This window comes from Cynoglossus semilaevis, chromosome 2, assembly GCF_000523025.1.
Source record: "Cynoglossus semilaevis isolate Cse_v1.0 chromosome 2, Cse_v1.0, whole genome shotgun sequence".
Lineage (NCBI taxonomy): Eukaryota > Metazoa > Chordata > Actinopteri > Pleuronectiformes > Cynoglossidae > Cynoglossus > Cynoglossus semilaevis.
Window position 1 is genome coordinate 3,350,861 of NC_024308.1, and position 26,009 is coordinate 3,376,869.

Sequence of the window (26,009 nt, forward strand, 5' to 3'; positions counted from 1 at the left end):
GGGTAACGTTACACTGCGTCGCCGCTCAGAGAGAGGCACACGGAGCTCTGCTTTCTCCTGGCACAGGTTCAAACTTATTTCAATTTGACAAATTATACAAGGTATCAAGTGCTGATGGAGCAGGTCTATGGGTGTAGGGCGACTCGTCACCCAGGATATGGGCCAAGTCTGTCTCAGGTTACGTTTGACTTTGATGTTAACAACACAAATTTAACGTTAAAGTTAAGGCTAGTTCTGGAAATATATCGGATTTATTATATGAATTATAACAAGTTTTACATATGTTTAAATCTCTTATGAGTCTTGAACTCAAAAGAGCTGAAGGCCATTGTTTCTTCACGGGGGTGGCCATATTAGTAAATGATGTTCAATATAAAAAAAACTCTTGATATTTTATAAAGTATTCTATGAGTACTGTATAATACAGTAAAAATAATCAATGAACAAACCACTCCAAACCACTAAATCATCAAGAGCAAAATTGAATCGTTATTGACATGTAGTTGTGTCTCTGCTTTGGGGAGATTTGGGCCACCTCTGGCCCGTGGGCCAGGAGTTTGAAACCTCTGTTGAAATCCATTTTTATTCCTGAATCAAAGCTCAGCCAAAGTTAAGAATATTTCTTCAAAAATCTTATCTACCTACGCCGAGGCTTTGAATTTAATTGAAGAGGGAAAAGAAAAACAAGAGGATTCCAGGAGAATAGCTGTGGTTGAACGTGTGATGTGAGAAGTTCTCCTGCTTCTTCCAGTAAACTCGTCTGTGAAGATGAGAGGGAGTCTGATTAATTAGGCAGCTGGGTAGAAAGTACCAGAAGCTGCTGTGCTGCAGATCGCAACTTTGGGTTTCAAACTTTTGGTCTTGAACGTGGCAGGTCTGTGGAATCTATTAAACTATTGTAGGTTTTCTCCAAACATTTAAACTGCTAAATTAGCCCAGATATTCAACTCACAACCCTTTTCTAATAACGACTATAAATTGGCTGGGGAATTTTCTCCAAATATCAATATCCATTCATTTGGTTTCTTCAGCTCTACTGCTTCTCGAAAGAAATTAAAATACATTCTAAAAATATTTTAAAATGAAAACTGTTCAATTGGAGATTTAGATAAAATCTGAATAATTCCTAGTTCCAGGTACATTAAACATATCACCTCATGATTAATGTTAAGATTGAGCAGATATTTATCTTAATTAGGGTTTATACCCAGGAAAAAAACACATGGTACTTAGATAATAAGGGAGAGAGAGAGGGAGAGAGACAGAGAGAGAGAGAGATGGCCATAAATGATAAGCAGTGGAATTAAATGTGTTTCCCTTGGGAAATTACTAGGCGGCGGAAAATAGTATGTGTGTAATAATGAGTTGGCATCGGAGCTGATGGAGGAATAGTTATTCAGAGATGGAAAATGAAAACAACACAAAAACACAGTCAGGAGATCAGCTTTCACTTCTTAAATAATTTAATTGGAAAACTGTATTTTAAAAATACTTCTACAAGAATGCATCGGCTTTATTTGTTTACTAATTTCCGGCAGGTTCCTGTGCCGACCCGACACCCGAGTTTCTTACCATAAAATACTCTCTGGAACATTTGAGTTATTTTTAGCAAGAGGAAAATGTTAAACAAAAACAAAACAAACAAAAAAAATATGGTAAATTAGTTTGGTATGAAACAGAAATGGTAAAGTAGTTTGGTATGAAACAGAAATACACAATAGTGCACATGTAATCCAAACAGATATCTGAAAAAAGAAAGTCAGAAAACTGCAATTAAGGGATTTCTGGGAGGATGAGTTTGTTTGATGATCTGTTGAGAAAGTTAAATCGGAAAGAAAGAGAGCAGGAATGCCCTGGAGCGATGAGACAACCACATCTGACTAGAACTGGACGCTGCTGATTGAAATCTTCCAGACTAAAATGATAATCCGTTCATTACACACACACGCAAACTTAAAAGTCTCTCTTTAATTCTGCAAGGAAGAACAAAAAGTTAAAAATTAAACACGTGAAGCACGAACGTGTGAAAAATCTGCTTAATGATTAATCGTTTGCAGTTGATGTGGTGGGCGTTCCAGGATCGTGTATCATTACAAGATGTGCAGCGGTGTTGGTTGACCTCATCATTCACGGATGGGTGACTTTGCCGAGCGGAACTGCAGATCAAATCATGTGCAACTTATCAAAGAACAAAAACAAAAAAAACACGACATTGTTTCCTAACGGAAATGTCGTCATCTGACTGTGTTTAGTCCAGATTCACACGTCACTGATTCAACTATCTTGACATTTGGGCCATCGCTTACATCAGATGTGTTGTTTAAACGCTAATTCACAGTAATTCATTAATTACTAGAGTAAAAAAAACTTGCTTTATTCCTGCCACATAATGCAGTTTTCTGTCACTTCATTGCAATCTCTTTTTTTTTTTTCTTACTCTGTTATAATTTTGAGACTTGTTTTTTGTGTGGTGTCAGTGCAGAACTGCTGCAGTCTCTGCTGGTCTTTGTCGTGACTGGACCGTCGCAGGTTAGTGAAGCTCTGGGAGGATGCACTGGGAGCAGTGAGGACATCTGTATGTGGGCTCTGATAAAACACTGGGAAAATGGGGAACATATTGCGGTTTTGCAAAACGTTCTCTGTGGCTTTTGAAGGACGTGAGCGGTGGAAGACTGAAGTAAGACGGCGGGACGCGCCCACGGCCACTTACATCATACCGTCCCTACACACCTAATAGTCACATATTGCATTGATCAGCCTGCAGCCAAGCAGCGTGGAGACTGAGAGATCAAATCATCCCTAAATCCTCTGCCATCAAACAGCTTCTCTGTCATGTGCACAAATAGCACCATCTCCGTGATGCAGCTGCAATCATTTACGATGAGTGGGCCTGCAGATTTTGGCTCTGTCCGCATGCCAGGGCTGCTGATCCTGCACTGTACTAATCATGCAGCAGCCCGAGACAGGTTGATTGCGGGCCAAACAGGAAATGAAGAGAGATAATGATAGGTCAGCTCGCCGTATGTTCATGCGTTTCGCGGCATGTTCGTGTCCTCCCTGCGCCAGATTGGCCGCTGCAGTAATCGACCTGACAGACAAAGACCAAGAGGTCTTTGTACGGTGACAGCTCTGGGCTGTGATGAGCGTGATGATGTTGTGGAGAGACGGAGCGCAGGTCGGCTAATGGAGCCCTGCACATGGGATGATTGGAGTTGGGCTGCGTCTCTCGTGATGAGATGAGAATCCGAAAAGTCTAACGACCGTGAGGTTCTGATTGTAGTAAGAATCTGGAAGACGGTCGCTGTGTTAGTGACAGTTTCTGGAATAAAAACCGCTGTGGGAGTCCAGTTAGTGAAGATTAACATCCACTTGGAATGGCACTCACACCCATCTCATCTCATCTTTGACTTTTCTTTCAAACCGCTGAATCATTTCACAACAACACGTGCATTTTGTCAAAACACCATTTTCTTTTGATATTTATCATATTTTTGTTACAAAACATGTACAGGCTGTTTAGAACAACAACAAAAATACAATATCCAATTTATATGCAATTTCCTTTTCCTTTAATAATCAACAATTCATAAGGTGAATCCTCTTGGAGTTTTTCTTCCTTCTGATTGTTCCACGTGTCCCAAATGGCCAACAGTCCATCTGAGTGTTGGTGCGGGGGAGGGGCATGGAGCGTGGGGGTACAAATAAATACATGGGGGCAGGAAGTCAAGGAATTAAAACAAGATTTTTTGATTATTTCTAAATTCAGATAATAGTACATAAAAGTCAGGTGTCGGACAGGGTTTCTCTCAGTTTCTGCGCGGTGCATATGGGTGTGCGTGTCCAAAGTTCATCGATTTGGATTGGGGAAAAAAAACAAACAAAGTCCACAGACTATAGTGTAATTGTTTTAGATATAGTTGCTCCTTGTCAGGGATTAGTTCATGCTTTAATTCTCCGTTGTGGCAAATACCAAAAAGCTGTACTGTACAGTATATTTGTGTACAACCCGGAACATTTGCGCGTCCATGCACACTTTGTCTCACAGACGCTCACCCACTCACGCAGCTGTACACACACGTACAAAAAAACGCACACAAAAGGCCAAGTGGTCTTTCTATAGCGCCACAGTCAGTTTCCCCCCGTAATCACAGTCCGCGGGGGTACTTGAGATTGGCCGGCTGTTTCAAAACCACAGTTCTCCTAAAAGTGTGTTAAAGATTCAAAACATCGGAGAAATACAGGAAAACAAAATGCATTATGGACAAAAAAAAAGAAAAAAATGTAATAACACACTCGATGAGCTAATTATCCCAAGCTGTGGAACTATCCTGAGTCACTTCAGATCAAAGTGAAGAAACCAAAAAAATGTGGCTGCACCTTTTTGACCTCTGTCGTCCTCTTGACCTTTGTCTTCGGCCCATTGTTTTTTTTCCTCACCCGTCTCTCGCAAGTGCCTTTTAAATAACACACCTTCAATATGAAGATGGGAGAACAACACAGGTGCACAGTGAAACTAAAGGGGGGAAGAATCCTCCAAAACACTTCTGTTTTTCTTCTGTTTTTCTTGTTTTTGTTTTTTTTTTCCATCTGTGAACTTGAAAAGTTTTATAGCAGGGCGTTCTCTCTTTCCGACGTGGAACGTCCATCAGACCTGGGTGAGGCGGGGTCAAAGGGCAAGGCTTTTGCGTGACGGTCCGAAGGCGTGAAGTTTGGGCTTTACAGGGATGAGGCCAACTTCACTAAAAAACACACATGCATGCAAACGTCACCCCAGAGCTGGTGAGGCACGCATGGGATGGAAGAGGGCGAACTCTGTCCTCCTTCAAACACACACAGTGTAGGATTGCATGGCAAAATAAAAAGAGGGAAAAAATGACACTTAACAGAAACAACCGGAAAAGGGAATGGAGTTGTTAAAAAAAATTTGAAAAAAAAAACAAAACACAAAAATTCAGAGGCACCACAAGCCGGTCTCATTGCGTCTAATTGGCAGAGATGGGTCAGGCAGCTAGGGTTTTCCAATGGCTCTCTCTGCCACAGTTTTTTTTTTCCCCATTTTCCTGTCAGGCTGTCCTTTGACTGCATGGATCTGTGTGTCTGGTGGTTCACACTTGAACAGGAAGTGTTTGGTTCATCTGTAGTCTCATGTCCTGAATGCTTCCGAGAATCTTCTTCTGATGGCCAGCCAGTGTCACCCCTATCCGCAGCAGGTCTCTGCAGGAAAAACAAATAAAAAAAAGAGAGAAAAGAAAATTGAGGACAGGTGCTCAGTCAAAGTGAAAGTCAGACAAACGTCCCTTTATGAATCACAACCCCCTCCTCTATCCCCCCCCCCCGGAACGGGGACAGGTTAGCACTTTAGCAGTCACCCATAAAAAGAGCCCTTCTGTGGGTTAGTCAACAATATGTGGGCACTCATTCAGCTACAGTTAACACAGAGCCTAATGGATCATACTGCTGTTGCCTGACAGGTGTGCAACCACAGGAAGATAAATAATGTACCTGTTAATGATTAAAGAGCAGCCTGAGCTTCTGTTTGGCAGCTGGTAAATTTCACAGCAGTCCAACCAAAAAAAAAAAAAATGTTTTTTGTATTTTTTAAAAATATTTTTTAAGAAATATCCATGGCATTTTATTGAATCTTTAAGCATATGAAAAAAATACAGATCATTGTTAAGTTGACTATTGATGTACAACAGTGTTGTCCACACTTTTTTGGCATGGAAGCTAATGTTCAAATGACTAGACCAAAGTGATCTGCTAACATTAAAGATCTTAGTTCATATTCACATTATATGTTGGGGTGGGGATTGAATGCATGTATGATTGATTTCCTACACTACATACATCACTACTACACACTATAAACTTATACTGGTATTTTAATATATCTGTTCTGATTGCTCGTGGTCCACCAGCACTCCCTTTGTGATCTACTGTTAGACTGCGACCTACATATTGGTCACCTCTGCTGTGCAACGTTTCAGTTGCAGAAAACCTTTTATTCAGTCTCAGTCTAGTGTCCATCAGGACACAGTATTTACACAGTGACAGTGACATCAGCACCAGCGTTTGTTTGGACCAATCTGACAGAAGTGTAAAAACAGCAGCTGCTTCTGCCAACGGGAGTCGGCTGTTTAATCCACGAGGATTGTGTTGTTGTTTGGTTTTTTTTCCTGTTCTTTTGTTTAATCTTTCTTACTGATAACTAAGGAGAGAGTGGACAGCATCTGGGAAGGTGATCAGCTGGCTGGAGTCTGCATCCATACACACACACACACACGTATGCACAAACACACACCAATCTAATCTAATATTACACACAGATGCCGTACTCCTGCCTGTCTAGTTAACTCTGTGGCACTATCTATTTATGAAATGAAAAGACACAACTAAACCCACAAATGATGACACGTACACAACTACGGTACACACACCATCTCACACACACACACACAGTACACACACCATCACACACACACACACACACACACACATTCCCTCCACTGCCAAACTGGGGTTCATCACTGCAATTTCACTCCAATAAATGGTGTTTTTTATGTTCATATTTTGCCATCTCCATCAGCGCTGCGACGGTGGATGAAATGATAATAAATGAGAACCATTAGAGGAATTACTGGCCATTACGGGGCCACAGAGAGCCACAGCACACCACACCTGTCAGCCGGGCCAAATTGAAACAAATTACCTTCACCTTCATTTCCTATTATGCGGCTAATGAAGATGATTTATTTATGATTATAATCTTAATTCATTTATTTGATCATTACTGGCCTCTAAGTACCACCACTGCCGTGACATCATTTCCTGTTGGTAAACACAGCAGCATGTGCCGGAGTCGCCAAGGTCAAATGGAAGATCCTGGTGTACGGATTTTCAGGAAATATGGGGTTTTGATCTGAAGGTGAATGAGGTTTCCCCCATTATAATACCAATAATAACAACAGCAATAACAACAATAACAACAACAGCAATAATAATAAAAATAATAATTATTATTATATATTATTATTAAAAACATTTACATTTAATCTCGTAATTCTATTATGTTTTATTCATAATGTGACTCTAATACACTGCCATAGTTATTATTATTATTATTATTATTATTATTATTATTATTATTATTATTATTATTATAATCATTATTATTCACAGACATCACTAAATTTGAATGAATAATAGTTGAATGGTAAACTACACTGAAGGCCATTATTGAAACATATTTTTTGACGTATTTTTTGTTTCTATATTCTGAGCCAGGTTTCCAGATCTAATCCTGGATGTAGACACATGACTCCTCAAGGTCAATCTGTGTGACACTAATTTGACTCTGAAACTCAGTTAGTCACTCCAGACCTGATTAGCAGGAATCACACACTCTCCCTCCCCCCCCCTCTCTCTCACTTCCTCTAACCTCCCCCCCCAACTCACTCTGATGTCATCTGGGCCACCAGGTCAAAGGAAGCAAAGCCTGCATTGAGGAAGTTGTCGCGGTAGCGGCTCATCTTGATGGCATCCAGCCAGTCCCCCACAGTGGTGAAAGTGGTATAGTCTGGGACGCAGCGGTCAAGCAAGGGCTGGGACACCCTACATGTGGGAGAGGGAAGGACGAGGGAGAAAGAGAAACAGAGAGAGGGTTAAGGTCGTCACTCTACTGCCTCTGACGGGCAACCTCACCCCCAAACGCCCCCCTGCTGAGCGCCACCTCTCCATTTCTCCCCCTCTCCTCCTCTCTCCTCTCCTCTTTTCCACATGTAAAGAGTTGGGTGTTTGGGGGGGAGTAGGGAAGGGTCATGACTGTGGAGAGACTGGCTGGAGGCTTAAGTGATGGATGTTGGCGCTGCAGCTGCTGAGAAGAAGAACCAGTGTGTAGCTGATACCACCTGCTGAGACGTTTAGGTGTAAAAATCTCTTATTTTGCTGTCGCTGACGTTGACAGTGTGCACGTTTAGTCGGGAACACATTTTCCCTTGAAGTCGTGTGAAAGACTACTCTTTTCCTGTTTGACTGGTTGCAGTTAGACGATACTTTGTTTCTTGGGGACTGGCAAGTAACAAAAAAAAAAAGAGAAAAAGTTGTAACCTGAACTGAGCGGCTGTATTTAGTTGCACTTTCAAACTACCTACGAATCTGATCTGAGAAACTGGTTTGGTTGTGGTTTTGCTTGTGAATTCAAACCAGATTTGGATCGCAACTAGGTCCAGAGCTCAACACTTGAGTCTATAAGCCATGTGCTTTACGGTATACAATTACGGCATTTAGGGAAGAAAAAATCCCAGGGTGTTTGGGGTTTTGTTTGAACTCACAGCCCTGTTTATGCTTCCTTTTTTGACAAAGTTCTTTTCTCACATCCGTGTTTGGTTGCGTGCAACATAATCCCACAGAGGTGGAAAGACACTTTGGGAAAATTCTCTGTGACAGTGAAGAAATATCTGGGGAATGTAAACACAGATGTCGCTCACATGTGAGTGCGGTGGCATATTTAAACTTTGCTCGTGAGCCTGCGGACGCCACCCGTGCGAAGTTGGAGTGACTCACGAAGCTACGTGCGTGCTTGGCCGCGCATCTTTACATATATGGAAGTCTTAACTGGCGTGTCTTCTACAGCCTTAAAATTTATTTGGCGTGTTCCCGCCGACCCGATGACAGACTAAAAGGCCACTTCTTTAGAAGGTCCTAACTCAGGGTGCTGATCAATGCTGCAGATAGAGGCCACCACGGGAGTTTTAATAAGCGTGCTACAACTCAGCAGAACCAAGTGGAGTGGATGAACAACAGAGGGGATGGAGGAGGAGGAGGTGGAGGAGGAGTTCCAGGGAGGTGAGAGAGGAGAAACAGATGAGGGACCAAGCAGAGAGAATGAGGACCACTGTCTCCCCTCCTCTCTGCTCTGTTGATCCCTGTCATCCTTTTTGATGGCATTAGATTCATTAACAATTAAAAGAGGAATGAGGAGAAAGAGAGGGAGAAAAGAGTAAAGGCATGGAAGGAGAGTTAATAACAGTGATACAGAGGCTCCATTGACTGGTGTAGATGGAGTGATTTTTAATAAGGTCTACGCTTCGCGGCCCAAGGCCTCAGGCTGTCGTTAACGCCAGACTCTGGCTCTTGTCTTAATGCCGTGTTGTTCGTCCTCTTTCTCTAAAGGTTGGCTTCAAAAGGGTCCAGATCATTCTGGACCACGAGTAAACCACCAACCCCTCTCCAAGAAGCCTGGTACAGTAGTTAGAGAAGCAATAATAAATCCCAAAACTGGTGAATTGTTAATGGCCCCTGCATACCAGTTAAATAAGGTTCTGGAAGATTCCTTCCAGATTCGTATTAACTGGTTACCGAGTAGGTGTAGAAAGAGCATCTGTTTTTGCTAGAATATTTTTAGGAGTGTATCAACATTTTTGCAAATGCCGTTGAACAACCAATGTGTACTTCCTGTGTGTCATGTCTATTTGCTGTGACTGTGCTCTGATTCTGTAGTTTACATTGTTAGTTTACACATTGAACAAACACTGACGACAATAAATGCGTTTAAAAAATGCCTAGTGCTTAAAGCGAACTAAAAGGTTATTTCCCTTTGAACTGCATTTTCACACACACACTGTGTCAGAACGTGCATGCTCACCTACAGCCGCACTTAAGTGTCTGCCAGCTTGACAGAATCATCTCTCACCCCTCCCCTTGTTAGCCCGGTCGACATGGCGCCACCCCTCCGCTGGCCCGTTTAAAATCTCGTTAGTAGCTAATTAAAAAGCGCTCCCATCTCTTCCTTGCATCGCTCTTATCTAGCTAATTAACCACGAGCCTAATCTTCTAAGAACGTCATTCCGGCGGCCAACCGAGACCCCGGCTTCCCTCCTGAGCCCGGCCAAGGACTGTCTGAGGCTCTCCCTCAAGACAGGCAGACCCCAATGCAGGGACAGATAGGTAGGTCATCTCTGCTGTCGTCTCTACTCAAACTTCTTTCCAAGACACAGGTTGAGGAGGAAGTTAGAGCAGCTGATTGCAGACGTGACACTACACAGTGAGCCCCTGGAGGACCCTGGGCTTTAAATGGTGCTACTGACGATAATAATGTGTATTTGCATAACAGCCGGGGATACAGTGGTGTGAACACAATGGAGGCAACTCTTATCAGTTTGAGTGTAGCTATATTTACATGGTGGCAATCGTTACACAGTGTTGAACCACTGTATGTATATGTATACACTGAGTGACTTCCTGATTGTCTTTAATGATTTTAATTGTAATTCACTGCATCTTTGATTCAAATTTCATTCAAAAATAAAACAGTAAGTTGTTGTAAATGTGGTAAATTATATCTAACGTTCACAATACGATGAGACCGAAATTATTTAGGACATTATTTTTGTTTGCACAGGAGAAAACCCAAAGTACCTCAAAGTCCTGCTGTATCACTGTTAAAGTGTATGTCTGTTTTTTTGGTTTATTTATTCACTGAATAAACCTTTAATACTCCTCGTGCTGTATATAACATACTCCGACTTACCCAGTGGACTGTGTGCTGTTGGTGACCACCTTGAGGCTGGCAGCGTTACGGATAAGTTTATCCAGTGTAGCAACAATCTGGGTGAATTTGGGCCGTAGGTTCCTCTCTTTGACCCAGCAGTCCAACATGAGCTGGTGCAGCGCTGTGGGGCAGTCCATGGGCGGAGGCAGCCTGTAGTCCTGCTCCACGGCATTAATCACCTGAGGCGGGAGGAGATGAGAGAAATCCCAATCAGGATTAGTCATCAAACACGGTGTAGAGAGGTTGGTGAGCGACTCAAGGACAGAGTCAGGTCGATGGAAAGAACAAGAAGGGGAGGACAGAAGAGGATGAATGAGGGAAATGATTGAAGGGGAAGAGATAAAAAAACTAAAAAAAAAACCAAGAAACACCAATGTCAAGTAAAATAAAGAATCTGGTCAAGAGTGAAGTACAGTTGAAGGTAACAATCTTAATATTAATTCAGCGCATAGAGTCAAAGAGTCAAAGAATTTCATAAAACTAAAATGGCGTATGTTAACATGTATATTACGTACTTGAGTTATTACAGTGATAATTCCAAGTATTAACTGTTATAATTTATTTGACCTGTTTTTACACTAAAAAAGTAACAATTTATAATTTTAAATATATAAAATTCTAACCCTGTTTTTTTTTATACACATGGAAATCTGTTGATTTTACCATAAATTTGTTAGAGGTTTTGATCTGAGCATCATTTCTCCAGAAGCATCATTCATTCATACATAATGTAGTAGACAAAATCATCAGCTTACATCTTGATTGCTCATGTCCCAGTACGGCCTTTCGCCGTACGACATCACTTCCCACATGACAATGCCGTAACTCCAGACATCACTGGCTGAGGTAAACTTTCTGTAAGCGATGGCCTCGGGTGCCGTCCAGCGGATGGGGATCTTTCCTCCCTGTGGATATGCGAATGAGTAGGTGAGCATGAAATACTGGAGGGATGGAGCACAGACACAGAGTCGCACACATACAAGAGGGAGAGAGAGGGTGAGAAAAACACAGTCTAAGGGAAACATTCAAACACAACATATGGATGCATGCCCTGATCCTGAATGCCACGTGCACAGGGGGTTAGTAACACACTCGGGGCAAATGTGTCCAAACATGCAGCTGTGTTGAAATATTTCAGGTGCTGTGATCTGTGTTTTTGACACCGATATTTCAAGGTGATCCAAACATTGGGGCGAACACAGTTGTTGATGATGTTATCTGATTACCACACAGTTTAACATCAGAGCTTCGAGAAACAACCATCAATCGTAACGGTGACATTGCTCTGGGCGTTTACGCAATGACGCGTTCTCTGCTGAGCGTCTTCATGTTTCAACATTTATATAAATTAGAATTAAACATGTGTTTCTTCCTCTCACTCTTTACTCAGATCTGACACATAGATTTAACTTGTCTTTACAGTAAACCCTTAAAAGTCCTGCCCGATTCTACAATTAACTATTGATTGATGATAATCATAAAAAATGTTCTGCAAAGCTGCTTCATATCTGCTTTGACATGCTTTACTTTACATTTTGCGCCCTGGGAGAAAAAGCCTTGTCAGCAATTTTAATCCAACATTTTAAGTTAAGTTTGTTGGTTCCAGTTTTTCTTTTTCTTTTTTTTTTTGTGGTTTACAAATATGCAGATCTTATGATTTACAACTGTTTTCCAGAAGTGTTCTGATTTCTCTATGTTGACCCATCTTACCAAATTAGAAAATATCCCTTTCTGGTGGCCGTGTGGGAACAGACTTGACACAGATCTGTTTTTTTTTTTCTTCGTGTGACTTGTAATTGCCAATGATCCATTTGGAAAACTGTCTTTAAGTTTTTTGTTTTCAAAAGGACCACTGTCATATTCACTTGCACATACCAGTGAGCTGGTGTAGGTGGGGTCTGTGGGGTCATCCTCCAGGAAGCGAGAAAGGCCAAAGTCGGACACCTTGCACACCAGGTTGCTGTTGACCAAGATGTTACGAGCAGCCAAGTCTCTGTGCACATAGTTCATGTCTGACAGGTACTTCATGCCTGCTGCGATACCGCGTAGCATCCCCACCAGCTGGATCACTGTAAACTGTCCATCATTCAGCTGGCAAAGGAAGAGAGAATGACAGAGATTAACAGGCTTGTAAATCAAGGTTGTGCATTTAAAGTGACACATGTTTACCTCCTTATCCTAAATTGACCTCTGTTTTGCGTTATCAAGCGTGAAAAAACAACCTCTTCCTTCCTCTGCCCTTCGTTATCCACTGTTTTATTTAACATTGTCTAATATTCTGTGTGGCCTCTGTGCTTTTCTTACCCTCAGGAAAGAGTCCAGCGCCCCATTCTCCATGAACTCGGTCACAATCATCACAGGTCGACTCTTGGTGACTACTCCTTCCAGACGGATGATGTTGGGATGATCAAACTGCCCCATAATGGACGCTTCAGACAGGAAGTCTCTCCTCTGGCGGTCAGTGTAGCCCACCTTCAGAGTCTTGATTGCTACGATGATCTCCCGACGCCCGGGCAGCTTGAGACGACCACGACAGACTTCCCCAAACTCTCCTGTGAGAGCCCAGGTGAGAGAGCCAGAGAAAAGGCAAGACAGAGATAGAAAGAGAGAGAGAGGAGAGAGAGAAAGAGGAAAGGGGAGATCGGCATGATGGAATAGTGTAGGACAGTGGGGGGAAAAAGGGAGAGGGCAGAGTTATCTGGTTAGAACCAAGGAGCCAGGGTAGGGCAGTGGGAGTGGTGAGATAAGGGGAACTGCAAGATAAGCCAGGACTCTAAGTCAGGGTCAAAGGATGCTGCTGATGCAGGGAAACATACAATGACATGATGCTGTTATGCTGTACAAGGTAAAGAGATGGTGTGCTGAGCGTGAGGCATGATCATTGAAAATAAAATGAAAATATGAGGATCAAACAAATGCAAAAAAAACAAACGAAAAAACTACGGAAGCTACGGTAACACTGTAAGAGAAATGAAACGGGGGAGGAAAAGGGGGAGGGTGGTGCTAGGCTTCAGAGTGCATGGAGAAACGAGCAGATGAAGAGGATGAAGGTGGACACAAGAGCTTAGGGGTCCTCGGGGTTTTGGACCGTTTACGTTTACTCATGTCTGCGTGAAGCAAGTGCAACAATGCGAGAAAGAAAATTACAACAAGTGGAAAGTGTTTCGTGTGGGTGCGGGAGTGGGGGAAGTGAGGGGTGGGGGAGAACAAATGATGAAGAGATGGATGGTGGGAGGGGTAGGGGAAAGAGGAGGGTGGGGAAGACAGGGGTTGAGGGTTCGTCACTTTAAAGGCCAACGCCAGGAAGAGACGGGTTTCACGTAGTAGCTTCAGTAGTACAAGAGCTGTCATAGTAGTGGAGTAGTAGAAGTAGCAGTACTAATGGTAGTAGCTGAAGCAGTAGTAGGGGACTTCCATCTCTGCAATTACATCCTCCTCCATTTTGGCAAAGATACAAGGCTAAGAAAAAGCACACCATTTGGCACAGTCCTGCAGTTTTTCAAGAGCTATGACTATAAAATATATGAAATACATATATTTTACAAATATATATCTTTTCTACATCACTAAATGTAGGATAGGGAACAGCCACAAGTTGGAAAAGGTGCAAGTGCCAGGAAAAGAAGGAAAGGGATCCGCAAGAAGCTCTCTTTCATCAAGAGGTTCTTAAGACACTCAAACATCGACAGGGTCAGGGACAACCAATCCTGGACAAGAAAAACTTTGTAATTTCCTTAAAGTGATTTTGGAGCAGGAGAGCAGCGATTGAGATGGAGAGGACACTTTGTGGACAAGTGAATTTTCAAACCACCTATTGTCTGTCTAAATGAAGTAAAAAACGGAGAGGCGATGAGTGTGCCAGAAAAAGGATAAACTGTAATTAACACTGGCGGAGATAAGAGAAGAATCACACATGCTTGGACAGGATTCATTCTCTGGGGACAATTTAGTTATATTGGAACTCTTTTTTTTTCTAATTTAGTTATATTTTCTTTTTTCTTTGTGTCGTACACAATTAACTGAAAAATACATTCTTGAACCACTTGTCTCTCCAACTTTTCTACTTCCTTTATAGTGAATTATAATGATATCAATATCCACAAATCTTAAAAATCATTTTTTAATCTTTGTCACACTGGCTCCAGGATTGGGCTGAATTCAGTACAAAGGGTTGTACTTCTGCTCTACAGACCGTGGGAAATACCATCAGGGTGCTAGCTAGGACTGTGCTAGGACTAGATATGCTAGCTCAAGAATATCTCTAACACAGAGTGCAGGAGACATCTGTGTGGAAGTTCCGAGGAGGTGATGTACAGTATGTGGAACGGTAAGGACAAGGAGCAAGGGCTAGCGACGAATTGAGTGAAAGTACCGCTTGATGTGAAGTCCTCTAATGGTATGGCCTGGAGGTGACTAGCACTCTTCCCCCTGTTGCCCAGGAGCTTTGGTGGGTTACCTGCGCCAATGACCTCCTCGATCTTCACGCAGGAGACATCTATCTCCTTGGCAAACTCCCGAACTGCTTCGTTGGGGTCCTCATACGTGAAAGGATCAATGTAGACCTTCATTCCCGGCGTCACTATAGGGGATTCAGTAGCAAGAACAGGAAAGTGAATCTATGATGCCCAGTAAAAAGTCGACACATACATGGATACGGCTACTTCCATCTAGCTATTTATGCTAACAGAGTTACTACCCAATGAGAGATGAGAGGTGAGAGAGGATGCTCAGTAATTGTTTAGTTGAGAAAAAGGAATGGTGTTGCTGCTGAAATGTAAAGTACTACACCAAAGAGACTTACTGTATTGCTGCAGTTTCTCTGTGTACTCTGACTCGGAGCCATTTCTCTGCTTTCTGTTGGGGAAGATGAAACACAAACTCAGTCACATGGACTCACAGCAGGGTGCAAATACCGAATAGGAACAAAGGCATGAGGAGAGAACAGATTCCTTACAATAATGTCCACAGAGATAAAGCCACACTGCTGTGCAGCCAGGGATTATGGGAGTTACAGTATACAATGAACGTCAAGATTGCATCACTGCTGTGTTGTGAAAAAAAATCATATTTAGGGACTTTGGTCTAAACGAAGGATATCGTGCCATTGTCTTCAAACCACAAGTGGAAGTCATTGACTCGAACACCAAGCCCCTCAGTCTTGCCTTTCTTTTAACCACATAGAAATCAGTGTTTATTTCAATTCAATATCCCTCTTATATTTTTTTTTAACCACATAAAAATCAGTTTCAATTCAATATCCCTCTTATATTTTCCCATATGGACTTGTCATCCTGACTTTACATTTTTATTTCTCCCAATTCTTTTTTTTTTAAACTCATATCTATCACATCCTTCTGAAACAGAAATCATATCTATCACATCCTTCTGAAACAGAATATTCCAGCATGAGTCCCTGTGGTCTAGTGTGGATAAAATCACAGGTTGATGTGCTTCTTTGTTCTCTAACCAGTAACTGGGGCAATAATATCCGATGGTGATTTGCATCTTATTTCAAATTCTAATTTCTGTTCCGGAATATACCGAATCTCTGTTTTGTTTTTGTTTTTATTACTATTTTCCTCTCCGTCGTCTGTAACAGACAGAGCGGGAGCTAAGCCAAGACCCTGAGTGAGACACAATGTAGCAAAATAGAAAAGTGAAGAGGCAGGAGGGAGAAGGAAATAAGGAAGGGGGGCTGGGGGAGGGCAGGAAGATTATTATTCATTCTACCGTGACCGATGCCTACGCTTGTCAGGCACTGTCTGAACTGGCTTTGGGAGGAGTCGCAGTGAGTGCCACTGCCAACCTTTTGCTTATATATATACAGTTTGTTGCTTAAAAAATACACACCGTATACAGATCAGTGTACACAGATGAACCCAGCACTGGTACAGCTGGGTGTATTAAAGCTATGAGCAGCCACTTGTATCTTCCTGATCATTTGGACGAGGCAGATAGAGTTGAGTCCGTGTGCTGACTCCACGAGGGGAGGCCTATCAGAGCCAACAGCTGCTCCACCATGCTGTGTCCAGTGAGCTAAAGTAGCATTTTGGCCAAAGCTGTTTACTATTCACAGATTCAAAGGGGCAATCTAGCATTCAGTGTCCTCACAGGTGGCAGGGGCTGATCTGGGCTTGTTGTTTGGGGGATACGCAAGCCAGGCTGACATTTGAAGCTTTTACTTTTTAAGCATGAAATCACATTTAGACCAGACAGCGACATTCAGTGATTTATCTTTGTTATTCTCTGGACTATTTAAGAGTGGACTTTTTTTAGTTTGATAACAACAAATATACACTAACCTGAGACAGACGATTGCAATGACCACAACTGCAATGATGAAGACCAAGGTGGCAGTAGCGGAGCCCACGATAAGTGGAAGCTGTTCCTGCCAGGACTTTGGAGGATCAGCTGTTGGGGGTCAAAGAGGAAAAAATGGTTAGTTAGAGTTCAAGTCACAAAGATGAGCCTACATTTTTTGCATCCAATAATTCAGATTAACACTATGTCACTCTGCATGATGTCCTGGAGAATAATTCTTAGTAACATTAGAGCACTGGATTAACATACTTTGCAGATTTGTACTGAAGTCAGCTGGACCGCTGTATCGGCCATAGCCGGCCACTGTTCGAGCTCGAACTTGCACCACGTAGGCAGTACCAGCTTTCAGACCTTCAATGCGTGCGTTGCTGCGCTGGGCAGTCATAGTGTGGGCTATGGCTTCCCCCTGATCCTACAGAGACAAAGTTCATCAGTCACAAAAAAAATTAAAGAAAAAAAAACCTGGGGAATATTTATTCGAGCAGTGGAAATAGAAAGAAAATAAACTGAAGCTCAGAATGAGGTCGACGCTCACACCAGTTACGGTCGGTTACCTTTTCATGGTACTTAATCTCATAGTCCAGAATGATTCCGTTGGGTTTATCTGGAGGCAGCCAGGACAAACTCATGGTGCTCGCTGTGGCCGCCATCAGGTGAACTGTAGGAACTGCAGATGGAGCTGTATGAGGCACAAGATAGAAAAGGTGACTTGTTTTTTTCTTAGGTTTTATTTATTTATTTATTTTTAATTCTTTGCCTTTTGTGATTTCACATAAGTCCAGACAAAGTCTTAGGCCGTGAGCTTTTGTGAAGCTCTTTGGCTGTTAGTTGGTATTCAGAGCCGCTCCTCACTAATGCTCAAATTCCTCCTCCCTGAGTCCTTGGAGAGGGAGAGGGGATGTCTAACCCTTTTGTTGCAATAAAATCAAACTGCAAATCTGATAAAATCAGTCTGCTGTATGTGCAGTTCTAACAGCCACCCACCCTTAAGGGCACAGATTCAAGCTGAGACTTTTACAAATACAGTCAGATTTCTTCAACAATCACTCATAACTCAAGACATGTCTTAGAGGCATATTTTCATAATGTTTGATAGCTTACATTATGAAAATATGCCTCTAAGAGCATACATTTATGCCAATACACTGCGAGTGAACCACTGAAAAATTACTCCGCCCACCTGGACTACATGTTTTGTGCTTTGTGTCTCTTAAAGGCCACATTTTGTCTGCCTCCCTGTCTCTCTTTTCTCTTGTTCAGTTCAGGTTTGTTCTGACTCACTCTCTCCACTCAGTCTCCACTCAGTGCTTTTTTTTTTTTTCTCACCAGTTTAAGCGTCTAAACCCAAGGGTACCTTCAATTCCCTCAACTTTTTTTTTTCCAATACTTACACAATTGCTTACTCAAATTTCCCAGTTTCACCGTATTCCTTTACTTTTCATTTCCTTTTCAGTGTTGCCTACACACACTCTGTGGTTTTCTTAAAAGCTTTTTAATCCCAAGTTTTAACTTCTTTGATCCTCCCCCTTAGCTTTTCCTTCCCCCCCAGCTGCAAGTGTTTGGGGCTTGACATCCCCACGTCCCTCGCTGCCTCTTTTCACCCAAACCTCCCCCTTCCCCCTCCATTTCACCGTCAGCGTCATCCACCTAGGCCCTCCACATCTCTCTTTTTCTGCACATGACAATGCTTCTGAGACAGATCCCTGGTTACTCCAGCTAAAGGATTAGGGGCCCTCCACTGGGGGAAGATGTTGCAGTAACCATGGAGGTGGCCCCTGCGGCTTATCACTACCCCAGTATTTATTTTGGTTCTTAAAAAATGAATGCACGTAGAGGAATGGTCTTGGGACTACACCAGAGGATAATCTAACAACAGTTGATGCTCTTTTGCCCCCTCCCTGCCTTCTTTTCATTCTCCTTCTCTCTTGGCATCCAACTGACCCCTAGAGCCCAGCCTTCATAAAACAATGAGGACCTCAAACATGGTCCTAGACCCTCGGAACGCAGCATTCTCAGTCAAATGAATCAACGGTTAGGGTTGAGGAACCTGAAGCTTCGTATAGAGGAGAGATGGTAGAAGATGGAACAAAGGATAATCCCTGGTGCAGACTAAAACTGCAGAAGGAGCAAATTTAACAAAGTGATTACACACGTCCATCTTAAAATCCCTGGGAGAATATAAACACAGACAACAGATCAAAAAAAAAGTGGAAGAAAGGCAGAAAGTTTAACTAACCACTGAAATCTGGGATTGTTCACAGATTATGTATTTTTTTAATACATTTGTCGATGTATCGACATTCCCACCCAAAACTCTATTGACTGAATTAACCCACAGTTGGATGTAGAATGCTGGGTAAAATAATTAAACTTTCAAAGATAATTTAATGTATGAAACAGAAGGATTCACCTTCTTGTACTAGGTATTCTGCCAGGTAGTCTGGTGTACAATAACATCGACTGTGTTTGCAGTATTTTCAATGTCAATCGATCACACACATACATTAGCCTCAGCTTATATACCAGTACTGACCAGTGTAATGTCCTACTTGTTGTTATTGCTGTGCCTGAAGGAGCAGTGGGTTGAAAGCAGTGGGCTGCTGGAAAACTGAAGGTTCATCACTTCTTATACCGACTGCCTCGCTATTGCTATTTGCAGACAAGTTAGTACAAAGAGTGCCGTGGGTGTGTGAAAAAAGGTCCCACTCGAAGCTCATTCAGAAGAACTTATTCTTTCTCAATCCTTCTTCAAAGACAAACATGTAACACACTCCTACATGCATATAAGAGACCGATCACATCTTCTCAGTCTTGTTACTTATTCTCTGACATTTTGTTTTTCACTTCTTCCAGCCTTGGGTGCTGGGAAGGCCTGCAAAATCAATACAGACTTTTGACAAGCAGCCATGAAGCTGCTGCTCCACCTACCAGCCTGGTTTGTAGTGATGTTCACGGCAGAGAAATGAGGTGTGTAAGGGCTCTTGTGAGACACTCCATTGACAGCCTGGATCTCGAAACTGTACTGTGTGTGGGCCTGCAGGTTACGGACAGCTACTCGGCGCTGGGTCAGCCCCAGGTGGCGGGGCGAGATATCCACGTTGTCGTCGCACCGCGAGCACATCCCTCGCTCTGGCAAACACTTTTTGCAGATGACGTTGTAGAAGATGTCGTCACGGCTGCCCAGGTCACGCGGCTCGCTCCACTCTAGCACGAGGGAGGTTTCGTTCACACTGGAGATGACATTTCGTGGTGCGGAGGGCACAGCTGTAGGGGTGAGGCCGAGAATAAGTAACACGAGCGAAAGATGGTGTTGAATAATTTTTTTTTTGGTCTTTAAAGAGACATTGTAGTAACACATTTATTATTGCACAGTTTTTAAATGCCCCATTGTAACATTAAATTGTGTCCCTGTACTGTGCACAGTACATTTGTATGCCTTAAGTAGATTTTCTTTTTCTACCGTGTAACAAGAGCCTGTACCAGCAATTTAAAAAAAAAAAGAGGACAGGAGTGAAAATTTGAATTGCATGCTCATTTCCACCATGTGTGTTTGTGTGAGTGTGTGAAGCGCCGGAGGGAGACGAGGGAGACAAACTATTGGCACAGCCTTGGCAATTTTTATCCAATTACCAGAGTCTTATCTCTCTTTGCCCTGTTGTGAAAGAATCAGCTTCCCGCCCCAGCAACAGAAAAAAAAAAAAAAAGAATCCTCTGCTCTCTTCAGCAGTGAATGAATTAACTTCTGCCTGTGCGTAATTACTAGTAACGAAGGTGCTGCTTCCAGACTGCTGCACAAAAAAATTTAAAAAATCATACTTTTTGTCTGTAAAGGAGTGGCAGCAGTGAGAACAGACAAAGAGGCGGGCAGGGGAGGGGTTTGATGATAAGGTTTTGGATAACACTGGGAAAGCAAGCAGATTTGTTTGTCGTCCTTGCATTGAGGTGGGAATGTAATCCTGGGTGGGGTTTTTTTATCAACCAATGAGAAAACTAGTTTGTGGAATTTTTTTTTTTTTACAGATAACAATAGACTTTGCTAGGGTTCCACGGCTAACAAAATGGTCTGTAGGGCCTGCAAGAACAGCTTTTCACATTATAAAAATGTGAAAACATCCATTTACCCAATCATCCATGTATGCTGAGCTATAAAACTTGTGTTGACATATGGAGAAAATGCAAACTACGCTCTCATGAAGTCAGTGATAAAACTGGTAAAAAGCAGTCTTTCTTACTTGTACAGGGAGAGTCCGGAGGATCTGTGTCTGATCGGTAGTAACCATTTCGACAGGAACAAACACTTGCGGCTCCTGAACTGGCACGACTGTTGGCTGGACATGGCAAACAAAAGCCGTCCCCTTGCTTGGACTTGAAGGTGCCGGGGCTGCAGGCTGGTGGCAAAAGTCACAGAAATAAAAATAAAAAATTACATCTTACAATCAAGATAATCTACGTTATTAAGATCTAAAATGTATGTTTTATTCTATTCTTCAACAGAGCCACATGCTAAATCTGCCCTACGACCATAAGGTCATGTCGGGACATCAGCACCAGTCTTCGTAAATACCCCAGCTGCATTTATAGTCGCTGGTTGTGAGTTTATAAATCAGATAGGTTGCAGAAGAACCCAGGAAACGGTGGCATTGGCACAGCGATGCGGAACGCTTTGCCAAGCTCCATATCTTTGATATACTATCTTATTAAAAGATGAGTGCGTTAGAAAGAAGATGAGCGCAAGTAAGACAGGCAGAGTTTACGGGGGCCAGTTGATTTGCTGACCTGCGAGTGTGTACACTTTTAAATATCAAGGACAGACAGCTAAGTTTGTCCTCCTGGATGATAAATAAGAAAAAAACACTTGGTATTTTTCCTGAACCACTGAGGTAGGAGACCAGTTGCGTCCTACAGCCATTCCTGTTGCTGAGGTTTTGGTGCAAGTTCAATATTAACACATAAACCAGAGCGGGCTGCCCCGTGTACATTAACCCTGAGCGTATTTGTTCTGCTGTCGTTAATCAAAGTCTTCACACCGCTGACTAGGAGGAAGTGCCACCTGATAAACAGATAAGGAACGACCTTATGTTTATTCAGGTGGGAGAACAATCTCTTTGATTCGGTGTGGCGAGTTCACCCAAGTTCTTCCGATACAAAGTAAAGGGTGTGCAATTTTCGTCTCACGGGAGTAGAAGGATATTAGTTCAGAGCCCGTTGGCTTATGGGAAGTTGTTTAGGATGCATTCTTGTTAAACGGGTATATTTTTAAGAAAGGTTGCTGATCAATGACTTTCTACAAATAAAGGGGTCATCCCATTCCTTTCATCCAAGTATCCTCGCAGGAACCGTTTAAGGATGCGGAAGACAGTGTGGAGACAAAGACAGGGATTGAGGCAGAAAGGGAAGGAGAGGTGTAAGCATTGAATATTCAACACCCCCATATCCCCCCCCCCACCTCCACCCCCAACCCTGTCTTTTACCCTCTCATGCAGAACACACAGTTTAAGGAACTGATTAGAATGGGTGTTGGAATTGGAAAGTGTGGAGGATGGAGAAAAAGAAGTGAAGAGTAGTGGGTGAGAAAAAGAGTGCAGGGGGAAAAATGACACTTTGATTAATATTAATGCAGACCCGTCGTCGACTGTAACTCTGTTGGCATATTAACAGGAGGAACAACCTTCAGATTAGAAAATAGTGGGGAGAGCGATGGCCAAAAGGTGATGAAAAATGAGCTTCTGGTGCATAACATTTGCAGAGGGAAAGTAGATGAGAGTCATCTTGATAATAGATGGTGTGAGAGAAGAAGAAGATTTATTCTTTGTGGTATTTAGTGAAGTTTTATTATAGACTCTTTTTTCCGGGGTCCAGTCTCTTGAGCGCTCATCAGGAACTGACATACTGTACTCTTTCTCTGACACTCACTTAGGAACCTTCTCAGCGTTCACTTGTCAGAATGATTATCAGTGTAAGTTCTGAACAAAGGTTTCTGGGACTCCCGCTGTATTAACAGTATGCCGTGCACCTATGGACACATACTGTTCTCCATCCAGACTATTTTAAACCTTAGTCTTTTAACTCTCCTGTCTAGGTGTTTTTTTAATCTCCTCAATGTCAATTCATACGTAGCTTTGAACCTGTTGTTCCCAAGTGTGTGAATGTACTTGGGTGAAAAAGTTTTGTGTCTTGTTTTAATTTTAATCCAACCTCAAAGCATCACCTGTCGTAAACAGACAGTTATTGAGTCATTTAGAAAAATATTAACCCCCTATTTGAAATTCATGGAGTCGTAGCAACTCTCACAGGCTGCTCCAGTAGTGTTCTATATATGGTTGAAGACAAAAGGACCGCTGGCCGTTACAGTGAGAGAAACAGAAGCCTACAAAGACAGTCGCACTCTCAGGATTTTGTCCTTCTGTCCTTCAGCCACACTTGACCTCTGGCTACTCACTAATTGTAATTCATTCAACATATGCACGAGATACTGCGAGTCCTTAATGCATATCTGATAACCTGATACATTATTGATTGCCTTAGAGAAGCAACCAGGAAGAAGGAACATGTTTCTGTCCATTACCTTATCTGCTCTAAATGCACAGCCTATAAAAATGTTGGGGGAACGTCTCACCTTGACACTGAGTATCCTTCATTGCCGGTTCAAAACCAGCCGAACAGGTGCAGGCTCCTACGGGAACCATCCATTCCCCGTCACCGTTGCAATAAAGTTTCAGTGGCACAGACACCTCTACGGCATTAGGGACACAAGTTCCTGGTGCAATTACCAGGGATGTTGCTTCAGCCCCTGTGGCTGTCTCAGGGAAGACAGCAAAGTTGGCAATTGTGGTAGAGCACTTTTTATAAAACACCCGAACTGAGATGAGTGACATGCAAGCCCCAAGGTCCTGGAAGGCCAAGTAGAAGCCAGCTTTGGACAGAGGACCAAAACTCCGCACTTTTGTGTTTATCTGACCAGCATCGAGCGTGGAAAAGCTGGTGTCTGGTGCAATGGTGTCCACCTTAACATAAGGATTTTCCATCCAGAAAGGACTGGTGGCAGTAGCTGAGTCTGAGTCAGATTCATAGTAGAAGAGGTTGAAGGTCTCCTTGCAGGACCCTGGGATGTTGGGAATGCTGTTGCAGTCACGTACTGTGAATTTCATCTCCACGTATACACGCAGCACGTCCTTGCGTGGTATAAAGTCACTGCGTAGCCAGTTGTTTTGGTTAAGTTCACGTACGTTGCAGACTTGGTACGTCCTAATGGGGTTCATGGCATCGTCATAGCCACTCACTTCTTCCCACTGTAAAGACAGAAGGTTAAAAAAAACATTTAGAGATTGTAAATGTGAAGACAGAAGGTAAAAAAAAAAAAACATTTAGAGATTGTAAATGTTGATAAAGCCCACAATTATAAACATTCTGTCTTTTACATGTCAAGGATCTTCCTTACAAAATATCAAAAAGCTCTTGTTATTGGTTTTTGGACTTTTTTAACAATAGTCATTAGTCAGCAAATCCATTTCATTCAGGTATTAACAAAGAAATTCATCACAAAAATAGCCATCTGCCAGCCGCTCACCGCGAAGCCACCGTGGCGTGTTTACCTCCTATCTGTTTGGAAATGGCAGGCACACAGCTTCACAACCAATTACCCCTCAATTACAGAGCAATGATCCCAATGCCCTCCAATAAAGATACTGGAAAAGACATTGTCTAACCTTCATGGTTTTGTGTTTTTACACTCCTCCTCCGTGTTTTCGGCGTTATAATAGTACCCAGAGGGTGAATTACCACGGATGAAATAGGACCGAATTTAACAGCTTCATTTAATAAACAAGACTAAACTCAACTATGAAAATGGGTAGAGTGAAATGGCAATCTAATCTCTCTTTTATTCTTAAATGAGGACACCGTGATTAAATAATTTCACTTCAGTTGACAAATTCCCGAGTCAGGAGCGTGCTGTTTGAGACCGCTCCTCCTTTATTATTTGCCATAAGTCCAATCCTGGATAAAAGACACAGAGTGTTTTGCATAAGGCATGGAAATGCGTGTTAATGGTAAATGAAACAGAACACACCAAACAGTACAGTCTTTCATTTCCATCAGCTCCTCTAGAACATTAAAGGAAACAATAGTGAGAGGCGTCAATAACAGAATGTAGAACAGTTGTTGTGGCCAAAGTTTGCTTGGGAACATTTGACTGTCTGGCCACTTTGGCATAACATTGCTATTTTTTCAACCCGAGCCAATGGTTTTTGTGTCTGAGCTCAGAGCATCTTAATTAAAGCTGGGATATGGATGTGGTGGAGACAAGGCTATTAATCCAAGACCCCAGAGGCTGTGAAGGGGAGAGAAGAATGGGCGCAGCACGGTTGTGGCATGAAAGCGATGATCCGTCGAGAGCCGGAGAAAGGGAGGAAGTGACCAGAGGGAATCGATAATCACCAGGCAGGTCAATTGGACGGCTTAAAGCATGACGTGCCAGTGGGTATTTAGTTCAGTATAATAAATCACCCACTGTAAAAAAGCAATACAGGCTAGGCTGTGTGTTTGAAGTCGTACGCTGACTGCATACTAGTGTAGTTTCTACTTTTGTTGTTTGGCCCTTTTTCACACATGGCATTGATGTCCATACTGGGAGTTTGTATGTTCACTGAACTTGAATGATATGGTAAATCTGACTCTCTAAATCAGGGGTTTTGGATGCGTGAACCTAAGTTGTACTGAGATTATACTGATCACTCAGTGTGAACATTAAGACCAGATCTGAACCAGAGAAACCACTGGGTAAACATTCCGAAAGCCTGTTCAGCAAACATCCATGTATGAAGTAGGTCACGTAAATCGTGTTGAGTTTTCTGGCCTTGACAAAATTTCAGAGAAAAAGAATGTTTTGTATAAGAGTAGTGTCATCGAAAGAACTGTTATTGAAAACCAAGCTCCTTGAAATTGGTCGAAAATCCATAGAAATTCCATAAAAGTAAGAAATGTGTTTTTCAAAATATAAAGAAGAAAATATTTAATATGTTCCTGTAGTCAGAGAAGAGGAACTGTTTTGAATGTTATTTGAAAATGATTAATTTCACAAGAACTTCTTGAATATACTCAGAGCTGAATGAAGCTCACTACGATTCAGTGAACCGCGAAA

At 42.4% G+C, this 26,009-nt stretch overlaps 1 protein-coding gene across 6 annotated transcripts in view; it reads right to left on the reverse strand.

Annotated features, from left to right (window-relative positions):
- Nucleotides 1-1,853: 1,853 nt before the first annotated feature.
- ephb3b (eph receptor B3b) overlaps nucleotides 1,854-26,009 on the reverse strand; it is a 53,025-nt gene continuing 28,869 nt past the window's right edge. The window contains exons 3-16 of one of the 6 annotated variants that reach the window (XM_025065403.1): nucleotides 23,487-24,159; nucleotides 21,103-21,258; nucleotides 19,799-20,134; nucleotides 17,425-17,549; nucleotides 17,120-17,282; nucleotides 16,852-16,960; nucleotides 15,351-15,403; nucleotides 14,922-15,128; nucleotides 12,854-13,101; nucleotides 12,425-12,640; nucleotides 11,305-11,454; nucleotides 10,529-10,728; nucleotides 7,456-7,611; nucleotides 1,854-5,214 (exon numbers count right to left, since the gene is read on the reverse strand). In XM_025065403.1, the coding sequence (XP_024921171.1) occupies nucleotides 5,106-5,214; nucleotides 7,456-7,611; nucleotides 10,529-10,728; nucleotides 11,305-11,454; nucleotides 12,425-12,640; nucleotides 12,854-13,101; nucleotides 14,922-15,128; nucleotides 15,351-15,403; nucleotides 16,852-16,960; nucleotides 17,120-17,282; nucleotides 17,425-17,549; nucleotides 19,799-20,134; nucleotides 21,103-21,258; nucleotides 23,487-24,159 (2,901 nt within the window). In that variant the 3' untranslated portion in view covers nucleotides 1,854-5,105. Of the gene's footprint in view, nucleotides 5,215-7,455; nucleotides 7,612-10,528; nucleotides 10,729-11,304; nucleotides 11,455-12,424; nucleotides 12,641-12,853; nucleotides 13,102-14,921; nucleotides 15,141-15,350; nucleotides 15,404-16,851; nucleotides 16,961-17,119; nucleotides 17,283-17,424; nucleotides 17,550-19,798; nucleotides 20,135-21,102; nucleotides 21,259-23,486; nucleotides 24,160-26,009 lie in introns of all 6 variants that reach the window. The other 5 variants (XM_008331308.3, XM_008331280.3, XM_008331298.3 and 2 more) reach the window with 5 other exon arrangements.